Genomic DNA, 16,508 nt, shown 5'->3' with positions numbered 1-16,508 from the left:
TGGCATACCTTAGCTAAGCACCACACTACCTCCAACAAAGCACAATCACTGCCTGCATGACACTCCACTGCCACTTCTCCTGGGTTACATGCTGCCCAACCGCCCCCGCTCCCCCCCACAGCGCACACCAAAGTGTCCCTGCGCAGCCTTCAGCTGCCCTCATGCCACACCGCCCTCATGTCTATTTAGAAGTGCGTCTGCCATGAGGAGGAACCGCAGGCACACACTGCAGAGGGTTGGCACGGCTAGGCAGCGACCCTCTTTAAAAGGGGCGGGGCGATAGCCCACAATGCTGTACAGAAGCAATGAGAAATAGAATCCTGTGCCACCGCCATCAGGAGCTGCACACGTGGGCATAGCAATGGGGAACCTATGTGCCACACACTATTCATTCGGTCAACGTGTCTCTGCATGCCCCAGTCAGACCGGGCTTTTTAATTCATAGACACAGGCAGGTACAACTCCCTATTGTGAAGTCCCTGTCGACCGACAGCATGGGTGGCTCCCTGGAACCCACCGGCGATACACAAAAATATCCCATTGCATTGCCCAACACAGCTGAGGTAGTAATGTCGTGCTTAATGCAGGTGGGCTTCGGCCCACACTGCATGCCCCAGTCAGACTGGGGTTCTTTACAAGTGGAAACAGATGCATTTATAATTCCCTGTGGACCCACAGCATGGGTGGGTGCCAGGAAGCCACCGGCGGTACATAGAAATATCCCATTGCATTGCCCAACACAGCTGAGGTAGTAATGTCGTGCTTAATGCAGGTGGGCTTCGGCCCACACTGCATGCCCCAGTCAGACTGGGGTTCTTTACAAGTGGACACATGCAGTTACAACTTCATGTGGACCCACAGCATGGGTGGGTGCCAGAAAGCCACCGGCGGTACATAAATATATCCCATTGCATTGCCCATCACAGCTGAGGTAATGTCATGTTTAATGCAAGTGGGCTTCGGCCCACACTGCATGCCCCAGTCTGACTGGGGCTCTTTAGAAGTGGACACATGTAGTTACAACTCCGTGTGGACCCACGGCATGGGTGGCTCCCTGGAACCCACCGGCGGTACATAAATATATCCCATTGCAGTGCCCAACACAGCTGATGTAACGTCAGCTGTAATGCAGGTGGGCAAAAAATTAATTGGATTACACTGTAGGCGAGGGCCCACAAAAATTGGTGTACCAACAGTACTAATGTACCTCAGAAAAATTGCCCATGCCCAACCAAGAGGGCAGGTGAAACCTATTAATCGCTTTGGTTAATGTGGCTTAAGTGGTAACTAGGCCTGGAGGCAGCCCAGTTAAACGAAAAATTGGTTCAAGTTAAAGTTTCAACGCTTTTAAGAGCATTGAAACGTATAAAAATTGTTTAGAAAAATTATATGAGTGAGCCTTGTGGCCCTAAGAAAAATTGCCCGTTCGGCGTGATTACGTGAGGTTTCAGGAGGAGGAGCAGGAGGAGGAGGAGGAATATAATACACAGATTGATGAAGCAGAAATGTCCCCGTTTTGGATGGTGAGAGAGAACGATGCTTCCATCCGCGGGTGCATAATACGTATTGCTTAGGTATCGCTGCTGTCTGCTGGTGCAGAAGAGAAGTCTGGGGAAATCCAGGCTTTGTTCATCTTGATGAGTGTAAGCCTGTCGGCACTGTCGGTTGACAGGTGGGTACACTTATCCATGATGATTCCCCCAGCCACACTAAACACACTCTCTGACAAGACGCTAGCCGCAGGACAAGCAAGCACCTCCAGGGCATACAGCGCGAGTTCAGGCCACGTGTCCAGCTTCGACACCCAGTAGTTGTAGGGGGCAGAGGCGTCACGGAGGACGGTCGTGCGATCGGCTACGTACTCCCTCACCATCCTTTTACAGTGCTCCCGCCGACTCAGCCGTGACTGGGGAGCGGTGACACAGTCTTGCTGGGGAGCCATAAAGCTGGCAAAGGCCTTGGAGAATGTTCCCCTGCCTGCGCTGTACATGCTGCATGATCTCTGCGCCTCCCCTGCTACCTGGCCCTCGGAACTGCGCCTTCTGCCACTAGCGCTGTCGGATGGGAAGTTTACCATCAGTTTGTCCACCAGCGCCCTGTGGTATTGCATCATTCTCGAACCCCTTTCCTCTTCGGGAATGAGAGTGCAAAGGCTCTCCTTATACCGTGGGTCGAGCAGTGTGTACACCCAGTAATCCGTAGTAGCCAGAATGCGTGTAACGCGAGGGTCACGAGAAAGGCATCCTAACATGAAGTCAGCCATGTGTGCCAGGGTACCTGTACGCAACACATGGCTGTCTTCACTAGGAAGATCACTTTCAGGATCCTCCTCCTCCTCCTTTTCCTCCTCCTCAGCCCATACACGCTGAAAGGATGACAGGCAAGCAGCATGGGTACCGTCAGCAGTGGGCCAAGCTGTCTCTTCCCCCTCCTCCTCATCCTCCTCATGCTCCTCCTCCTCCTCCTGAATGCGCTGAGATATAGACAGGAGGGTGCTCTGACTATCCAGCGACATACTGTCTTCCCCCGGCTCTGTTTCCGAGCGCAAAGCGTCTGCCTTTATGCTTTGCAGGGAACTTCTCAAGATGCATAGCAGAGGAATGGTGACGCTAATGATTGCAACATCGCCGCTCACCACCTGGGTAGACTCCTCAAATTTTCCAAGGACCTGGCAGATGGCTGCCAACCAGGGCTACTCTTTTGTAAATAATTGAGGAGGCTGACTCACACTGCGCCGCGCAAGTTGGAGTTGGTATTCCACTATAGCTGTACGCTGCTCAGAGAGTCTGGCCAACATGTGGAGCGTAGAGTTCCACTGTGTGGGCACGTCGCACAGCAGTCGGTGCACTGGCAGATTAAACCGATGTTGCAGTGTCCGCAGGGTGGCAGCGTGTGTGTGGGATTTGCGGAAATGTGCGCAGAGCTGGCGCACCTTTCCGAGCAGGTATGACAAGTGGGGGTAGCTTTTCAGAAAGCGCTGAACCACCAAATTAAAGACATGGGCCAGGCATGGCACGTGCGTGAGGCTGCCGAACTGCAGAGCCGCCACCAGCTTACGGCCGTTGTCACACACGACCATGCCCGGTTGGAGGCTCAGCGGCGCAAGCCAGCGGTCGGTCTGCTCTGTCAGACCCTGCAGCAGTTCGTGGGCCGTGTGCCTCTTCTCTCCTAAGCTGAGTAGTTTCAGCACGGCCTGCTGACGCTTGCCCACCGCTGTGCTGCCACGCCGCGTTACACCGACTGCTGGCGACGTGCTGCTGCTGCTGACACATCTTGATTGCGAGACAGAGGTTGCGTTGGAGGAGGAAGGTGCTTTAGTGGAGGAAGCATACACCGCCGCAGGTGGGTAGGACGTGAGCGGTCCCAGGCTCTGACTCTGTCCCAGCCTCCACTAAATTCACCCAATGTGCCGTCAGGGAGATATAGTGGCCCTGCCCGCCTGTGCTTGTCCATGTGTCCGTTGTTAAGTGGACCTTGGCAGTAACCGCGTTGGTGAGGGCGCGTACAATGTTGCGGGAGACGTGGTCGTGCAGGCCTGGGACGGCACATCGGGAAAAGTAGTGGCGACTGGGAACTGAGTAGCGCGGGGCCGCCGCCGCCATCATGCTTTTGAAAGCCTCCGTTTCCACAAGCCTATACGGCAGCATCTCTAGGCTGATCAATTTTGCAATGTGCACGTTTAACGCTTGAGCGTGCGGGTGCGTGGCGTCGTACTTGCGCTTGCGCTCAAACTGTGGCGCTAGCGACGTCTGGACGCTACGCTGAGAGACATTGCTGGATGGGGCCGAGGACAGCGGAGGTGAGGGTGTGGGTGCAGGCCAGGAGACGGTAGTGCCTGTGTCCTCAGAGGGGGGTTGGATCTCAGTGGCAGGTTGGGGCACAGGGGGAGAGGCAGTGGTGCAAACCGGAGGCGGTGAACGGGCATCGTCCCACCTTGTGGGGTGCTTGGCCATCATATGCCTGCGCATGCTGTTGGTGGTGCCTCCCCAGCTGATCTTGGCGCGACAAAGGTTGCACACCACTGTTCGTCGGTCGTCAGGCGTCTCTGTGAAAAACTGCCACACCGTAGAGCACCTTGACCTGTGCAGGGTGGCATGGCGCGAGGGGGCGCTTTGGGAAACAGTTGGTGGATTATTCGGTCTGGCCCTGCCTCTACCCCTGGCCACCACACTGGCTCGGCCTGTGCCCACACCCTGACTTGGGCCTCCGCGTCCTCGCCCGTGTCCACGTCCTATAGGCCTACCCCTACCCCTCAGCATGGTGTATTACCAGTGATTTGATTTCCCAGGCAGGAAAGAAAGTGGCGCAAGCCTGCAGCCAAAATACAATTTTTTCCCTTGTTTTTCAAAGGACAAGCCACACTGCGTGTATTCAATGAATACTACTAAGTTTAATAACTGTGTGGCGGCCCTGCAAAAGTGTCACAGAACTTTACTGTTGCAGAGTTATTAACTGTGGCAGAGCAGGTATTTCCCAGGCAGGAAAGAAATTGGCGCAAGGCTGCACTCAACCGTAGCTGGTTGCGTCTGATTTTTCTACGTTCTCCATGCAGCACACACGTACCCAGAGCCCTTAGGACTGACAGAGGCAGGGCAAATATAATTTTTTCCCTTTTGTTTAAAAGGAAAGGCCCACTGTGCCTATTCAATGACTAATAACTGTGTTGTGGCCTTGCCTACACAATTCTGTGCCTGTAGTATCAATGCAGGGTGCAATGCTCTGCACTGCCAATTTTGAGAAAAAAAAAAAAAAGCAACACAGCTAACAGCAGCCTGCACAGTACTCCACACAGTTAAATGTGGCCCTAGAAAGGACCGTTGAGGTTCTTGAAGGCTACACTCACTCCTAACACTCTCCCTGCCTAAGCACCACTTCTGTCCCTAATGCCGGGTGCAATGCTCTGCACTGCCGATTTTGAGAAAAAAAATAAATTTCTCCACTGCTAACAGCAGCCTGCACACAGGTAGATGTGGCCCTAAGAAGGACCGTTGGGGTTCTTGAAGCCTACACACACTACAAACACTCTCCCTACAGCAACTCCAATAGAACAGCAGTTTCCCTCAGCTAACTCACAAGGCATGTGTGGCGAGCCGCGGGAGGGGCCGACTTTTATACTCGGGTGACATCTGATCTTCCCAGCCACTCACAGCAGGGGGGTGGTATAGGGCTTGAACGTCACAGGGGGAAGTTGTAATGCCTTCCTTGTCTTTCAATTGGCCAGAAAAGCGCGCTAACGTCTCAGAGAGGAAACTGAAAGTAACCAGAACACCGCGTGGTACTCGTTACGAGTAACGAGCATCCCGAACACCCTAATATTCGCATGAATATCAAGCTCGGACGAGTACGTTCGCTCATCGCTACTTTTGATCAAATTTTGAGCGATAATCATTGTCTAAATGGGCCTAAGGGCGCCCACCCACTGGCGTTTGCGTTTTCCACGGGGAAAAAACGCAGCGTTTTCGCCGCGTTTCCCGCGATTTTTCCGCGCGTTTTTCGCGGCGTTTTTCGCGGCGTTTTCGCGGCTTTTCCATTAATTTCCATTGACTTTCATGGGTGCATTAGGAGAAAAATAAGGACACATATGCAACTGACAGTTCCTATGTTAAAAACGCAAACGCAACGCAAAAAAAACGCCAGTGGACAGGAACACATGTTATCTCTATGCCTGTGCAGGAAAAACGCAAAACGCAAAACGCAGGTAAAAAAACGCCAGTGGGTGGGCGCCCTTAAAGGAAAGTAAATTTTCAGTTTTTTTTCATGGTTGCCTTTCAGGAGCCACAACTTATTTATTTTTCCGTTTACATAGCCATATGCTTGTTTTTTTGCGGGAAAAGTTGTATTTTCTAATGGCATAATTTTTGGGTGCATATAATGTATTTATGACTTTTATTACTTTGTTTTTTGGATTGCATTTTTTATAGCGTTCAGTGTGCAAAATAAAGAATGTGATAACATTATTCTCTGGGTCAGTATGATTACAGTGATGCCAAGTTCATACAGGTTTTGTATGCTTTGTTATTTTTTTATAGAAAAAAAACTTTTTTTCCTTAAGATTTGCTTTTGTTTCACTGCATTCAAAGAGCCAAAGAATTGTTATTTTTCCAACACGGAGCTCTATAAAGGCTTGTTTTTTGCAGGTTGAATTCTAGTCTTCATTTATCTAATTTTTGGGAACATATAACATTTTGATTGCTTTTTATTCCATTTTTTTCTAGACACAAGACTAACAAAATCCGCAATTCTGGCATGTTTCCTTATTTTTAACGGTGTTCACCATGCAGCAGAAATAATATGTCAAATTATTTTCTTAGGCCAGTACGGTTACGTCAATACCAAATTGATATATATATTTTTTCACACTTGTATTTTTTTTATCACTGAATTCAAAGATCCCTAAAATTTTTCTCTTTTTGTCAACGGTGCTGTGAAAGGAGTTCTTTTGTGTGTGATGAATTGTACCTTTTAATGGTACCATTTGTTGATATATGCGACATTTTAATCCCTTTCTATTCCGTTTTTTTGTAAGGCAGGATAGACAAAATTTAGCTATTTACTAAATGTTTTTTGTATTTTTTTTTTTCATAATGTGCGCCGTGCGGGTTAAATAATCTAATAACATTTTTCTCAGCGTCATTACAGACGCAGTTATACCACGTGTTTTTGTTTTTTTTTCTTTTACATAGTAAAGTGGGGGGGGGGGGGGGTGACGTTTTTGTTATTTATTTTTTTTTTTTTACTATTTTTTTTTAACTTTTTTAAACTTTTTATTTTTGTCCCACTAGGGCACTTGAATATCCCTTCAGTATAGTATTGTATTACGAAGACTAGGAAGCTCATCTAGGTCGCCATAGCTGGCAGATCTGGAGGCCATATTCAAGCCTCCGGATGCCATAAGAAATTGTCTGGATCCCATTGTAGGGGTCCTATGGGTGAGAGGGCGAGCCCCCTCCCTCTGTCAGTATTTTATATGCCACGGTCGCACCAGGCTTCTGATGCAGCCGGTGTTAAGAGACGGTAGATCACAATAAAGCCTCTTAAAGGCTACTGTCAAAAGGCATATGGGCGGTCGTCAAGGGGCTAAAATAACTGAAAGGGTAAACAAACTGTTGCACAAAAAGTTTTCATAGCACGATAAAACTAATGTTAAAGTTTGCTGCATCTGTATGGTACACACTCTATATTTAGTTGCTCACTCTTCTAACATGTCAGATTCAGTGAATAATTATATTCCCCAAACTAGAACAATTCTGGAGCATTTTCTCATAGACTTAAATTTATGAATAAATTGACAGCTGGGTGTTACCAGTTGGCAGATCTACCTGTATACTCTCACATTGACCAATTAGTTTGGCAGTGGCAAACTGTGTAGGGCGAACACCTCTTTGAAAAGCGAAATGGTAACACCCAGTTGGCTATTTATTCATAAAATTCTAGGAATAAAACTGGAACAGCATAAAGCAGAGTTCAAAGAAAAGATGCTCCAGAATTGTTATTTGCTGGGAATCCAAGTACTTCCAAAAACAGACATGCTACATTTGGTCCTCTTCAACTACTTATAGCAAACCTCACAACATTACACCATGCCGTTCTTTCTATAATTGTCTTCCACCTTTTATAATACTCTCTGCTCCTCCTTCCAGACCTGTCCTCCTCCTTCTACTTTACTCTGTGCTACTCATTTTAAACTGGTCCTCTGCCTTCTACAATACTCTGTGCCCATCTACAAGACATTTCCTCTTCCTTCTATTTTACACTGTGCTCCTCTTCCTAAACCTGTCCTCCTCTAGGGCAGTCCTCTTCCTTTTACATAACTCTGTGCTCCTTTTAGACCCGTTATCTTCCTTCTACAATGCTCTCGGCTCTTCCATCTAAACATGTCTTCCACCTTCTACATTTCTCTCTGCTCTACCTTTTAGACTTGTCCTCCTCCTTCTACATTACTCTGTGCCCATCTGCCAGACTTGTCCTCTACTTGTAGATCACCGAGGGAACCACTAAATAATATAATATAAAATATAACCTTTATTTAGAAAATTAAAATGTTTTATACAAAAGGGCGTGATAATTCTAAGATATATATCGTGCCTGTCACGACCAAATGGCACCGTACCATACGTTAGATAGCTAGGATCTATGTGATGTTGTGGTTATCATGCAAGGTTGTATTGACCAACATGCACTATATATCCCCTAGTCTGTTGGGTCTCATCCAATAATCAAAGGTTGATCTAGTATATCTCTGATATCAATGATATGATCACGGGGTATTCGAGTGCTGGATGATCAAAAAACCCACAGATTGTCATATATACGCTACAACAGAGATGTTTTTACAGATATTAAACTCCTGTCACTGTCAACCTATGACAGTAGGTGATATTAATATAGACACAAGAGCTACACCCCTGATGTTAGAGTGGTAATGACATTATGCATAATCATATGATGGTTATGACATGCAAGAGTTACACCATTAAATGGTATATATTGAACCCATTGGGTGGTACAAGGATATGTAAGAGGATATGTAACCACTGTCCCAAGTATCAATAAATATGGCGTATAACTGTTAACCAGATATACTGTCAACAGCAATACACCAGGCTGCTTGAACGTGCTCGTTCTTATTACAATTATATTGAATGAGCACTAAGTACTTATAACTATGACAGCAGAAAGATACAACCATATAGCTGTTCATAAGTTATACCGTACTGAAAGATCTGGTATGAAAGGCAGGACTTATAAGTAGTCCATTGATCGCCTAACACCTGATCTTATTAAGATCCGTTTAGATAGCTCAAATAGAACCAGCATCAAGGGCGCAATTGATTGCCCGATGCTAAGTCTATTAAATCACTCGGTAGCACAGTGATGAGCTAACAGTAGATAGTCTATACAAAGACTTACTACTGATTCTCAATCAAATGAGACCATCTCAATTAGCATCAACATGGAACCATCTACGCGTTTCAACAGCTCAGTAATAAAGCTGTATCATCAGGATGGTGTTAATTGATGCAAGCAATGATAGAGAAATTGCATCAAAGATTGCCAAATGCTGTGCAATCATAGATATATGACCGCACAGCTAACTTAGCTAATGTTAGGGATGGTAGACCTAATAGCAATCCAGATGGAAAGATTGCATATATATATCAGCTCGATACTGCAACAGTCATGGATATAAGACTGTGCAGTAAGATTAGCTAGTCTCAAACGGATAGAGATGTGAACAGCCTGACAGGCCCATGTATGGGAGTTGAACCAGAAAAGCTCTGATCACTATGATAATGTATAGCAGCACATCACTCATAATAGCATGTGTATGCATATATGTATGTATATATATATATATATGTGTGTGTGTGTGTTTGTATGTATGTATGTATATGTGTGTGTGTATATATATATGTATGTGTGTGTGTATATATATATATATATATATATATATATGTGTATATATATGTGTATATATATATGTGTATATATATATATATATATATATATATATATATATATATATATATATATATATATAGTAAACCCTTGAGTAGCATTGCTCTTAAGTAAAGCTGTTTTTAATTTAAGTCGATGCGTCATGGCAGCGGCGGTCCCTCAAATACAGTTGCATTCCTCAGATAAGGGCGCCGCTCAGTGAGCCGGCCCGCAACTGATGCCGGTCACTTCCTGCTTCTCCTGCATTAGCGCACGCCTACTCTCCTCTCCACAGTGCACAGTGCCGGCTGAACGTTGCTGTGTCTGCCTGCCTCCTGACACAGTACAGCAGCTGAATCCCAAAGTACCGGCTGAACGCTGCCTGCCTCCTGAATCCCCACCGTACTGCAAAATATATGTACTGTACAGATAAGTACAGTACAGTAAAGAAATGTTTGCAAATAAATACTGCAGTCCTATGTTAAAGCACAGATAACACAGTGATACGTACTGCTATAATGATGTCCCTGCAGTCCTATGTCAAACCACAGATAACACAGTGATACGTACTGCTATAATGATGTCCCTGTAGTCCTATGTCAAAGCACTGTATGCTAAATGTCCAAAAACCTGTTAAATGTTAATTTATTATTTACAATTGTGTTTTATATTCATTCAGTATTGTTATTGTTTTTGATATTAACCCCTTAATGACATGGCCTATTTTGGCGTTGAGGACCAAGCGATTTTTTGGTATTTTTCCATCTCCATTTTTCAAAAGCCATAACTTTTTTATTTTTCCGTGGACGCGGCCGTATAAGGGCTTGTTTTTTGCGTGGCGAGCTGTAGTTTTTATCGGTGCCACTTTTGGGTACATAGACAATATCGTAAATTTTTTTTTTTTTTTTTTATAACAGGGAGAGAAAACGCATCAATTCTGCCATAGATTTCTTTTTCTTTTTTTTACAGCGTTAATCATGCAGCATAAATGACACACTAAATTTTTTCTGCGGGTCGGTACGGTTACAGCGATACCAAAATTGTTATGTTTTTTTTTTAGGTTTTTACTAGAGATGAGCGAACGTACTCGGATAAGCACTACTCGTCCGAGTAATGTGCTTTATCCGAGTATCGCTGTGCTCGTCTTGAAAGATTCGGGTGCCGGCACGGAGCGGGGAGCTGCAGGGGAGAGCGGGGAGGAACGGAGGGGAGATCTTTCTCTCCTTCTCTCCCGCTCGCTCTCCCCTGCTCCCCGCCGCAACTCACCTGTCAGCAGCGGCGCTCCCCGAATCTTTCAAGACGAGCACAGCGATACTCGGATAAAGCACATTACTCGGACGAGTAGTGCTTATCCGAGTACGTTCGCTCATCTCTAGTTTTTACACTTTTTTGCAATAAAACCCCCTTTTTTTTGGAAATTTTTTTTTCCTCTATAGCTGCATTCAAAGTCCTGTAACTTTTTTATTCACGGAGCTCCATGAGGGCTTATTTTTTACGAGGCAAGCTATAGTTTTTATTGGTACCATTTTGGGGAATGTACGGCTTTTTTTATCACTTTTATTGCATTTTTTGGGAGGCAAAATGCTAAAAATTAGGATTTTGCCTCTGTTTTTTTAGCGTTGTTTTTTACGCTTTTTATCGTACAAAATAAAAAGTGTGTTCACCTTTTTGTACACTTTGTTACGAACGCGTCAATACCAAATATGTGGGGTTTTAATTTTTTTTCCCTTTTTTTATGCTAATATTAGAAAAAGCATAAAAAAGGGGTTTTTTTACATTTTTTTTTACATTTTTCTTTTTTTACTTTTCTTTTCTTTTTTTTATACTATTTGAGTCCCTCTGAGGGACTTACAACACTGTGCCTATGATCGCTGTTATAAGGCATGGCAGAGCTACTGCTCTGCCATGCCTTATCGCTTATACAGCGATTATAGGCACAGGCAATACAGGACGCCAGTGTCTGGCGTCCTGTTGCCATGGCGACAAGCCAGGCTCTCGCGATGACATCGCGAGTTCTGGCCGGAGACACAGAGGGAGCGCGATCCCTCTGTGAACTCTTTCCCTGCCGCGATCTACTTAGATCGCGGCAGGGAAGGGGTTAACAGCGGGCGGCGCATCTCCGATGCCCCCCCGCTGTTGCAGCGGGACGCCGGCTGTGACTGACAGCCGGCTCCCGCTGCGGGATAGCGCTGGATCTTATGTGATCCCGCGCTATCTCCAGGACGTACCGGTACGCCCTGTTGCGGGAAGTACCAGGCTGCCAGGACGTACCGGTACATCCTGGAGCGGGAAGGGGTTAAAGACCAGAGTTATTCTCTCTTAAATGGGGGTTGGTGTGTATTTTGGAACGTCTAGAACCAATTAATTGGATTTACATTAATTCCTATGGAAATAAGGTCCTCAACTAACATTGATTTCTACTAAAGTCCATTGCTTTCGGACGGATTAATGACGTTAGTTGAGGTTCTACTGTATTACATATTTGGTATCATTGTATCCATAATAACCTGTACTATAAATTGAACACACTATTTATCCTGCACTGCACAAAACGTGAAAAAAAATGAAAAAACGGAGGCAATATGCTTATTTTGTTCATTTTGCCACCCAAAAGAATACAAAAATAGTGATCAAAAAAGCCGCATGTGCCCCAAAATGGTACCAATAAAAACTACAGCTCATCATGCAAAAAACAAGCCTTCAGAGATCTCCATCCATGGAAAAATAAAAAAGTTATCAGACTTATCAACAAAGTAAGAAAAAATGAATGTAGTCAGCACAATAGCTATGTTACAAGTGCGGGCACTAAGTGGTGACTGTGGTCACCTGACGTCTTTGTGCTATCCCTATAGGTGGCCACATTAGCACGCACAGAGAGATAAATGGAGTGACCATCGATGCATGATATCAATGGTAATGGACCAAAGGGGACTAAGAAAATAAGCTGCAAATTGGCTGTTTTTCCATTTTGAGGTCAAATGAATATTTTTTTTTATTCTGGAAAACCCCTGTAATCCCTAAATACAACCGCACATAAACTGCTAAAAGTTCAACTTTCTCTGCCACATTGATGACCTAAAGTCAGTACATTCGCATGTATGTAAATTTTGCATACTTACAGATATTGGTAATTAAGTGTGATATCATGATGCACCAAAACACTCAGCCCTGCTATATCTCTATACAATCTAGTATATAAACCAATATAATAGTATCCTACCTGCTCTGGCGGCCATATCACTGAGAACACAGGATACTAGCAGTAAGAGAAACATGTTCATGGTACAAGCTGCATATTCTGACTGCAGGGTCGACAGTGCTATTATCTGTCAGCCTTGGAGAAGCTACATTCGTGTCACGGTTCCTATTTTAACACGCAGCCTTTCACTTCCTGTTTGAAGTCTCACACTATAATAGCAATTAAATATAGCATCGTAATGCAACTTGTCTTACAGTGCGGTCTTGAAGCCATTGTTCTCTTATGTACTTGTATCTGTATATATATATATATATATATATATATATATATATATAATCTCATCCACGGATACACTATATAGATGTGCATGTGTGCAGCCTAATAGATCATGCATTGTGATATTTGTACTGACCTACAAAATAAAGGTAACATTATTTATGTGGGTCAGAAGGGGTATAGTTTCTGCTTAGGGAGAGCACCTAGTCAGTGTGGGGAGACCTATAAGGCCGACCATGCTCTTCTGGGAAATTTATGCAAATTGAAAGATGGAAAAATGCCTCTACAGCGCCACCTATTAGAAGGCAAGACTCAGGCAAGTCAATGTGAGACTTTTTAACTGGCCTTGTAACAATGTCTGGACACGGCTATCTTCTCCTTCCGGCTTGTGTTCCCAGTCATTGTTCACAAGGCTTTTTAAAAGGTCTGACATTGACTTGCAGGAATGATGCCTTCCAATAGGTGGTGCTGTGGTGGCATTGTTCCATCTTCTGCATATTAATTATGCTGCACAGTGAATGACACAAAATTGAAAGCGCAGAAACAAAGGTGGAAAAGCCTGCCTCCCTTTGTAACAGCAGGGATACATAATAACAGCGATCCCCACTGTTAACCCCCTACATGTCGCCATCCATGTAGATCTCGGCATGTAAAGGGTTTACAGAGGGAGCACATGACATCATCCCACTCTCACAATGTACTTACAGAGGGACGATAAGTTGTCATGGCAACAGGATGCCAGATACTGGTGTCCCGGCTTGCCATTGCCTATGATCGCTATTGTTAGCAATAGGGCATTGCAGAACAGAGGTCCTGCAATGCATTATCATAGCGATCATAGCTGTTGTGGTTCAAGTAGTTTATAGGTACATAAGAAATGTAAAGAAAAAATAAAAATAGTGTAAAAAAATTACAAAAAAACCCCTTTTATTGTACATTTTCCCCTATATGTATATAAAAAAATTTAAAATTCCCACATATTTGGTATCATCCTATCTATAATGACCTGTAGAATAAATTAAGCACACTATTGATCCTGCGCAGCAAAAAACACATAAAGAAACGGAGGCAAAATGCTTATTTTGTTCGTTTTGCCTCACAAAACACGCAATAAAAGTGATCATGAAAAAGGCGTATGTAGCCCAAAATGGTAAAAAAAAAAAAAAAAGCGGCGGTCAGGTGAGTAAATATTTTTTTTGTTATTTACTACAGCTAGGGATGATTTTCAGGGAAGGGCTTATATTTAAAGCTCTTCTTTGAAAATCACTGCGGGGGTTCCGGCATTCTATTGCTTTCAATGGGGACGCTGGCAGCAGCGGCCTCATTGAAATCAATGGGAAAGCTTTGCGATCCTCTGCCACAGCTGACAACTGTGGCAGGGGATTCTTTACTCCTTGCAGGGAGTCCCCTTGTCACTGAACACTGTGATAGTGCTGTTACAGTGTTCAGTGACAAGGGGACTCCCTGCAGGCAATATTGATGCGCACCACGGACCTATGGTGCACGCATGTCCTATGTTTTGCAGGTATGTGCGTTTTGTACGTCTGTAAAACACGGACATGTGAACACACCATAGAGAACCAATGGTTCTAATAGACGCGTGGTTATGTGCACACGATTGTACACACATAAACACGCTCGTTTGAATGATCCCTTATAGTCAGGTGCATCTTATAGTCCGAAATGTATGGCATATTACTAAGTTTCATTACCATGGAGAATCTTGTGCTTTGTATCTGTAGAACCTATTATTAAATTACAAGCAAAGAAAGTGGTGTTGCAATCATTACTGGATTGTGAAGAGGATATGAAAGAAGAACAACAGTGTCCAAAATCTTCCTCCCCAACACACACAAGACAAAAACAGTAACAAATAGAGATGAGAAAGCACCAAAATGCTCGGGTGTTCGTTACTCGAGACGAAATTTTCGCGATGCTCGAGGGTTCGTTTCGAGTAACGAACCCCATTGAAGTCAATGGGCGACCCGAGCATTTTTGTATATCGCCGATGCTCGCTAAAGTTTCCATTTGTGAAAATCTGGGCAATTCAAGAAAGTGATGGGAACGACACAGCAACGGATAGGGCAGGCGAGGGGCTACATGTTGGGCTGCATCTCAAGTTCCCAGGTCCCACTATTAAGCCACAATAGCGGCAAGAGTGCCCCCCCCCTCCCAACAGTTTATACTTCTGAAAAGCCCTCATTAGCAATGCATACCTTAGCTAAGCACCACACTACCTCCAACAAAGCACAATCACTGCCTGCATGACACTCCGCTGCCACTTCTCCTGGGTTACATGCTGCCCAACCCCCCCGCACGACCCAGTGTCCACAGCGCACACCAAAGTGTCCCTGCGCAGCCTTCAGCTGCCCTCATGCCACGCCACCCTCATGAGGAGGAACCACAGGCACACACTGCAGAGGGTTGGCACGGCTAGGCAGCGACCCTCTTTAAAAGGGGCGGGGCGATAGCCCACAATGCTGAACAGAAGCAATGAGAAATATAATCCTGTGCCACCGCCATCAGGAGCTGCACACGTGGGCATAGCAATGGGGAACCATTGTGCCACACACTATTCATTCTGTCAAGGTGTCTGCATGCCCCAGTCAGACCGCGGTTTTTTATAAATAGTCACAGGCAGGTACAACTCCGCAATGGGAATTCCGTGTGCACCCACAGCATGGGTGGCTCCCTGGAACCCACCAGCTATACATAAATGTATCCCATTGCAGTGCCCTGGACAGCAGAGCTAACGTCAGATTAAATGCAGGTGGGCTTCGGCCCACACTGCATGCCCCAGTCAGACTGGGGTTCTTTAGAAGTGGACACATGCAGTTACAATTCCGTGTGGACCGACAGCATGGGTGGGTCCCAGGAAGCCACCAGCGGTACATAAATATATCCCATTGCAGTGCCCAGCACAGCTGAGGTAATGTCAGGTTTAATGCAGGTGGGCTAAAAATTACTAGGATTACACTGTAGGCGAGGGCCCCAAAAAATTGGTGTACCAACAGTACTAATGTACCTCAGAAAAATTGCCCATGCCCAACCAAGAGGGCAGGTGAAACCCATTAATCGCTTTGGTTAATGTGGCTTAATTTGTAACTAGGCCTGTAGGCAGCCCAGTTAAAATAAAAATTGGTTCAGGTGCAAGTTTCAACGCTTTAATGAGCATTGAAACGTATAAACATTGTTTACAAAAGTTATATGACTGAGCCTTGCGGGCCTAAGAAAAATTGCCCGTTCGGTGTGATTACGTGAGGTTTCAGGAGGAGGAGCAGGAGGAGGAGGATGAATATTATACACAGATTGATGAAGCTAAAAGGTCCACGTTTTTGATGGTGATAGAGAACGATGCTTCCATCCGCGGGTGCAGCCTACCTATTGTTTAGGTATCGCTGCTGTCCGCTGGTGGAGAATAGAAGTCCGGTGAAATCTAGGCTTTGTTCATCTTGATGAGTGTAAGCCTGTTGGCACTGTCGGTTAACAGGCGGGTACGCTTATCCGTGATGATACCCCCAGCCGCACTAAACACCCTCTCTGACAAGACACTAGCCGCAGGACAAGCAAGCACCTCCAGGGCATATAGCGCGAG

The 16,508-nt window shown here is 45.2% G+C and overlaps 1 protein-coding gene across 1 annotated transcript in view; it reads right to left on the bottom strand.

Moving 5' to 3' along the window:
- The window catches only part of LOC136624598 (cell surface glycoprotein CD200 receptor 1-like), a 44,207-nt gene extending 31,431 nt beyond the window's left edge, over positions 1-12,776 (bottom strand). Inside the window, exon 1 of the mRNA XM_066598557.1 lies at positions 12,659-12,776. Within this exon, the coding sequence (XP_066454654.1) occupies positions 12,659-12,719 (61 nt within the window). The 5' untranslated portion in view covers positions 12,720-12,776. The remainder of the gene's footprint in view (positions 1-12,658) is intronic.
- Between the last annotated feature and the right edge of the window lie 3,732 nt (positions 12,777-16,508).

This window comes from Eleutherodactylus coqui, chromosome 4 (assembly GCF_035609145.1).
Source record: "Eleutherodactylus coqui strain aEleCoq1 chromosome 4, aEleCoq1.hap1, whole genome shotgun sequence".
Taxonomy (NCBI): domain Eukaryota; kingdom Metazoa; phylum Chordata; class Amphibia; order Anura; family Eleutherodactylidae; genus Eleutherodactylus; species Eleutherodactylus coqui.
The sequence above is the reverse complement of the archived record's forward strand: the minus strand, read 5'-3'. Positions and strand labels throughout refer to the sequence as shown.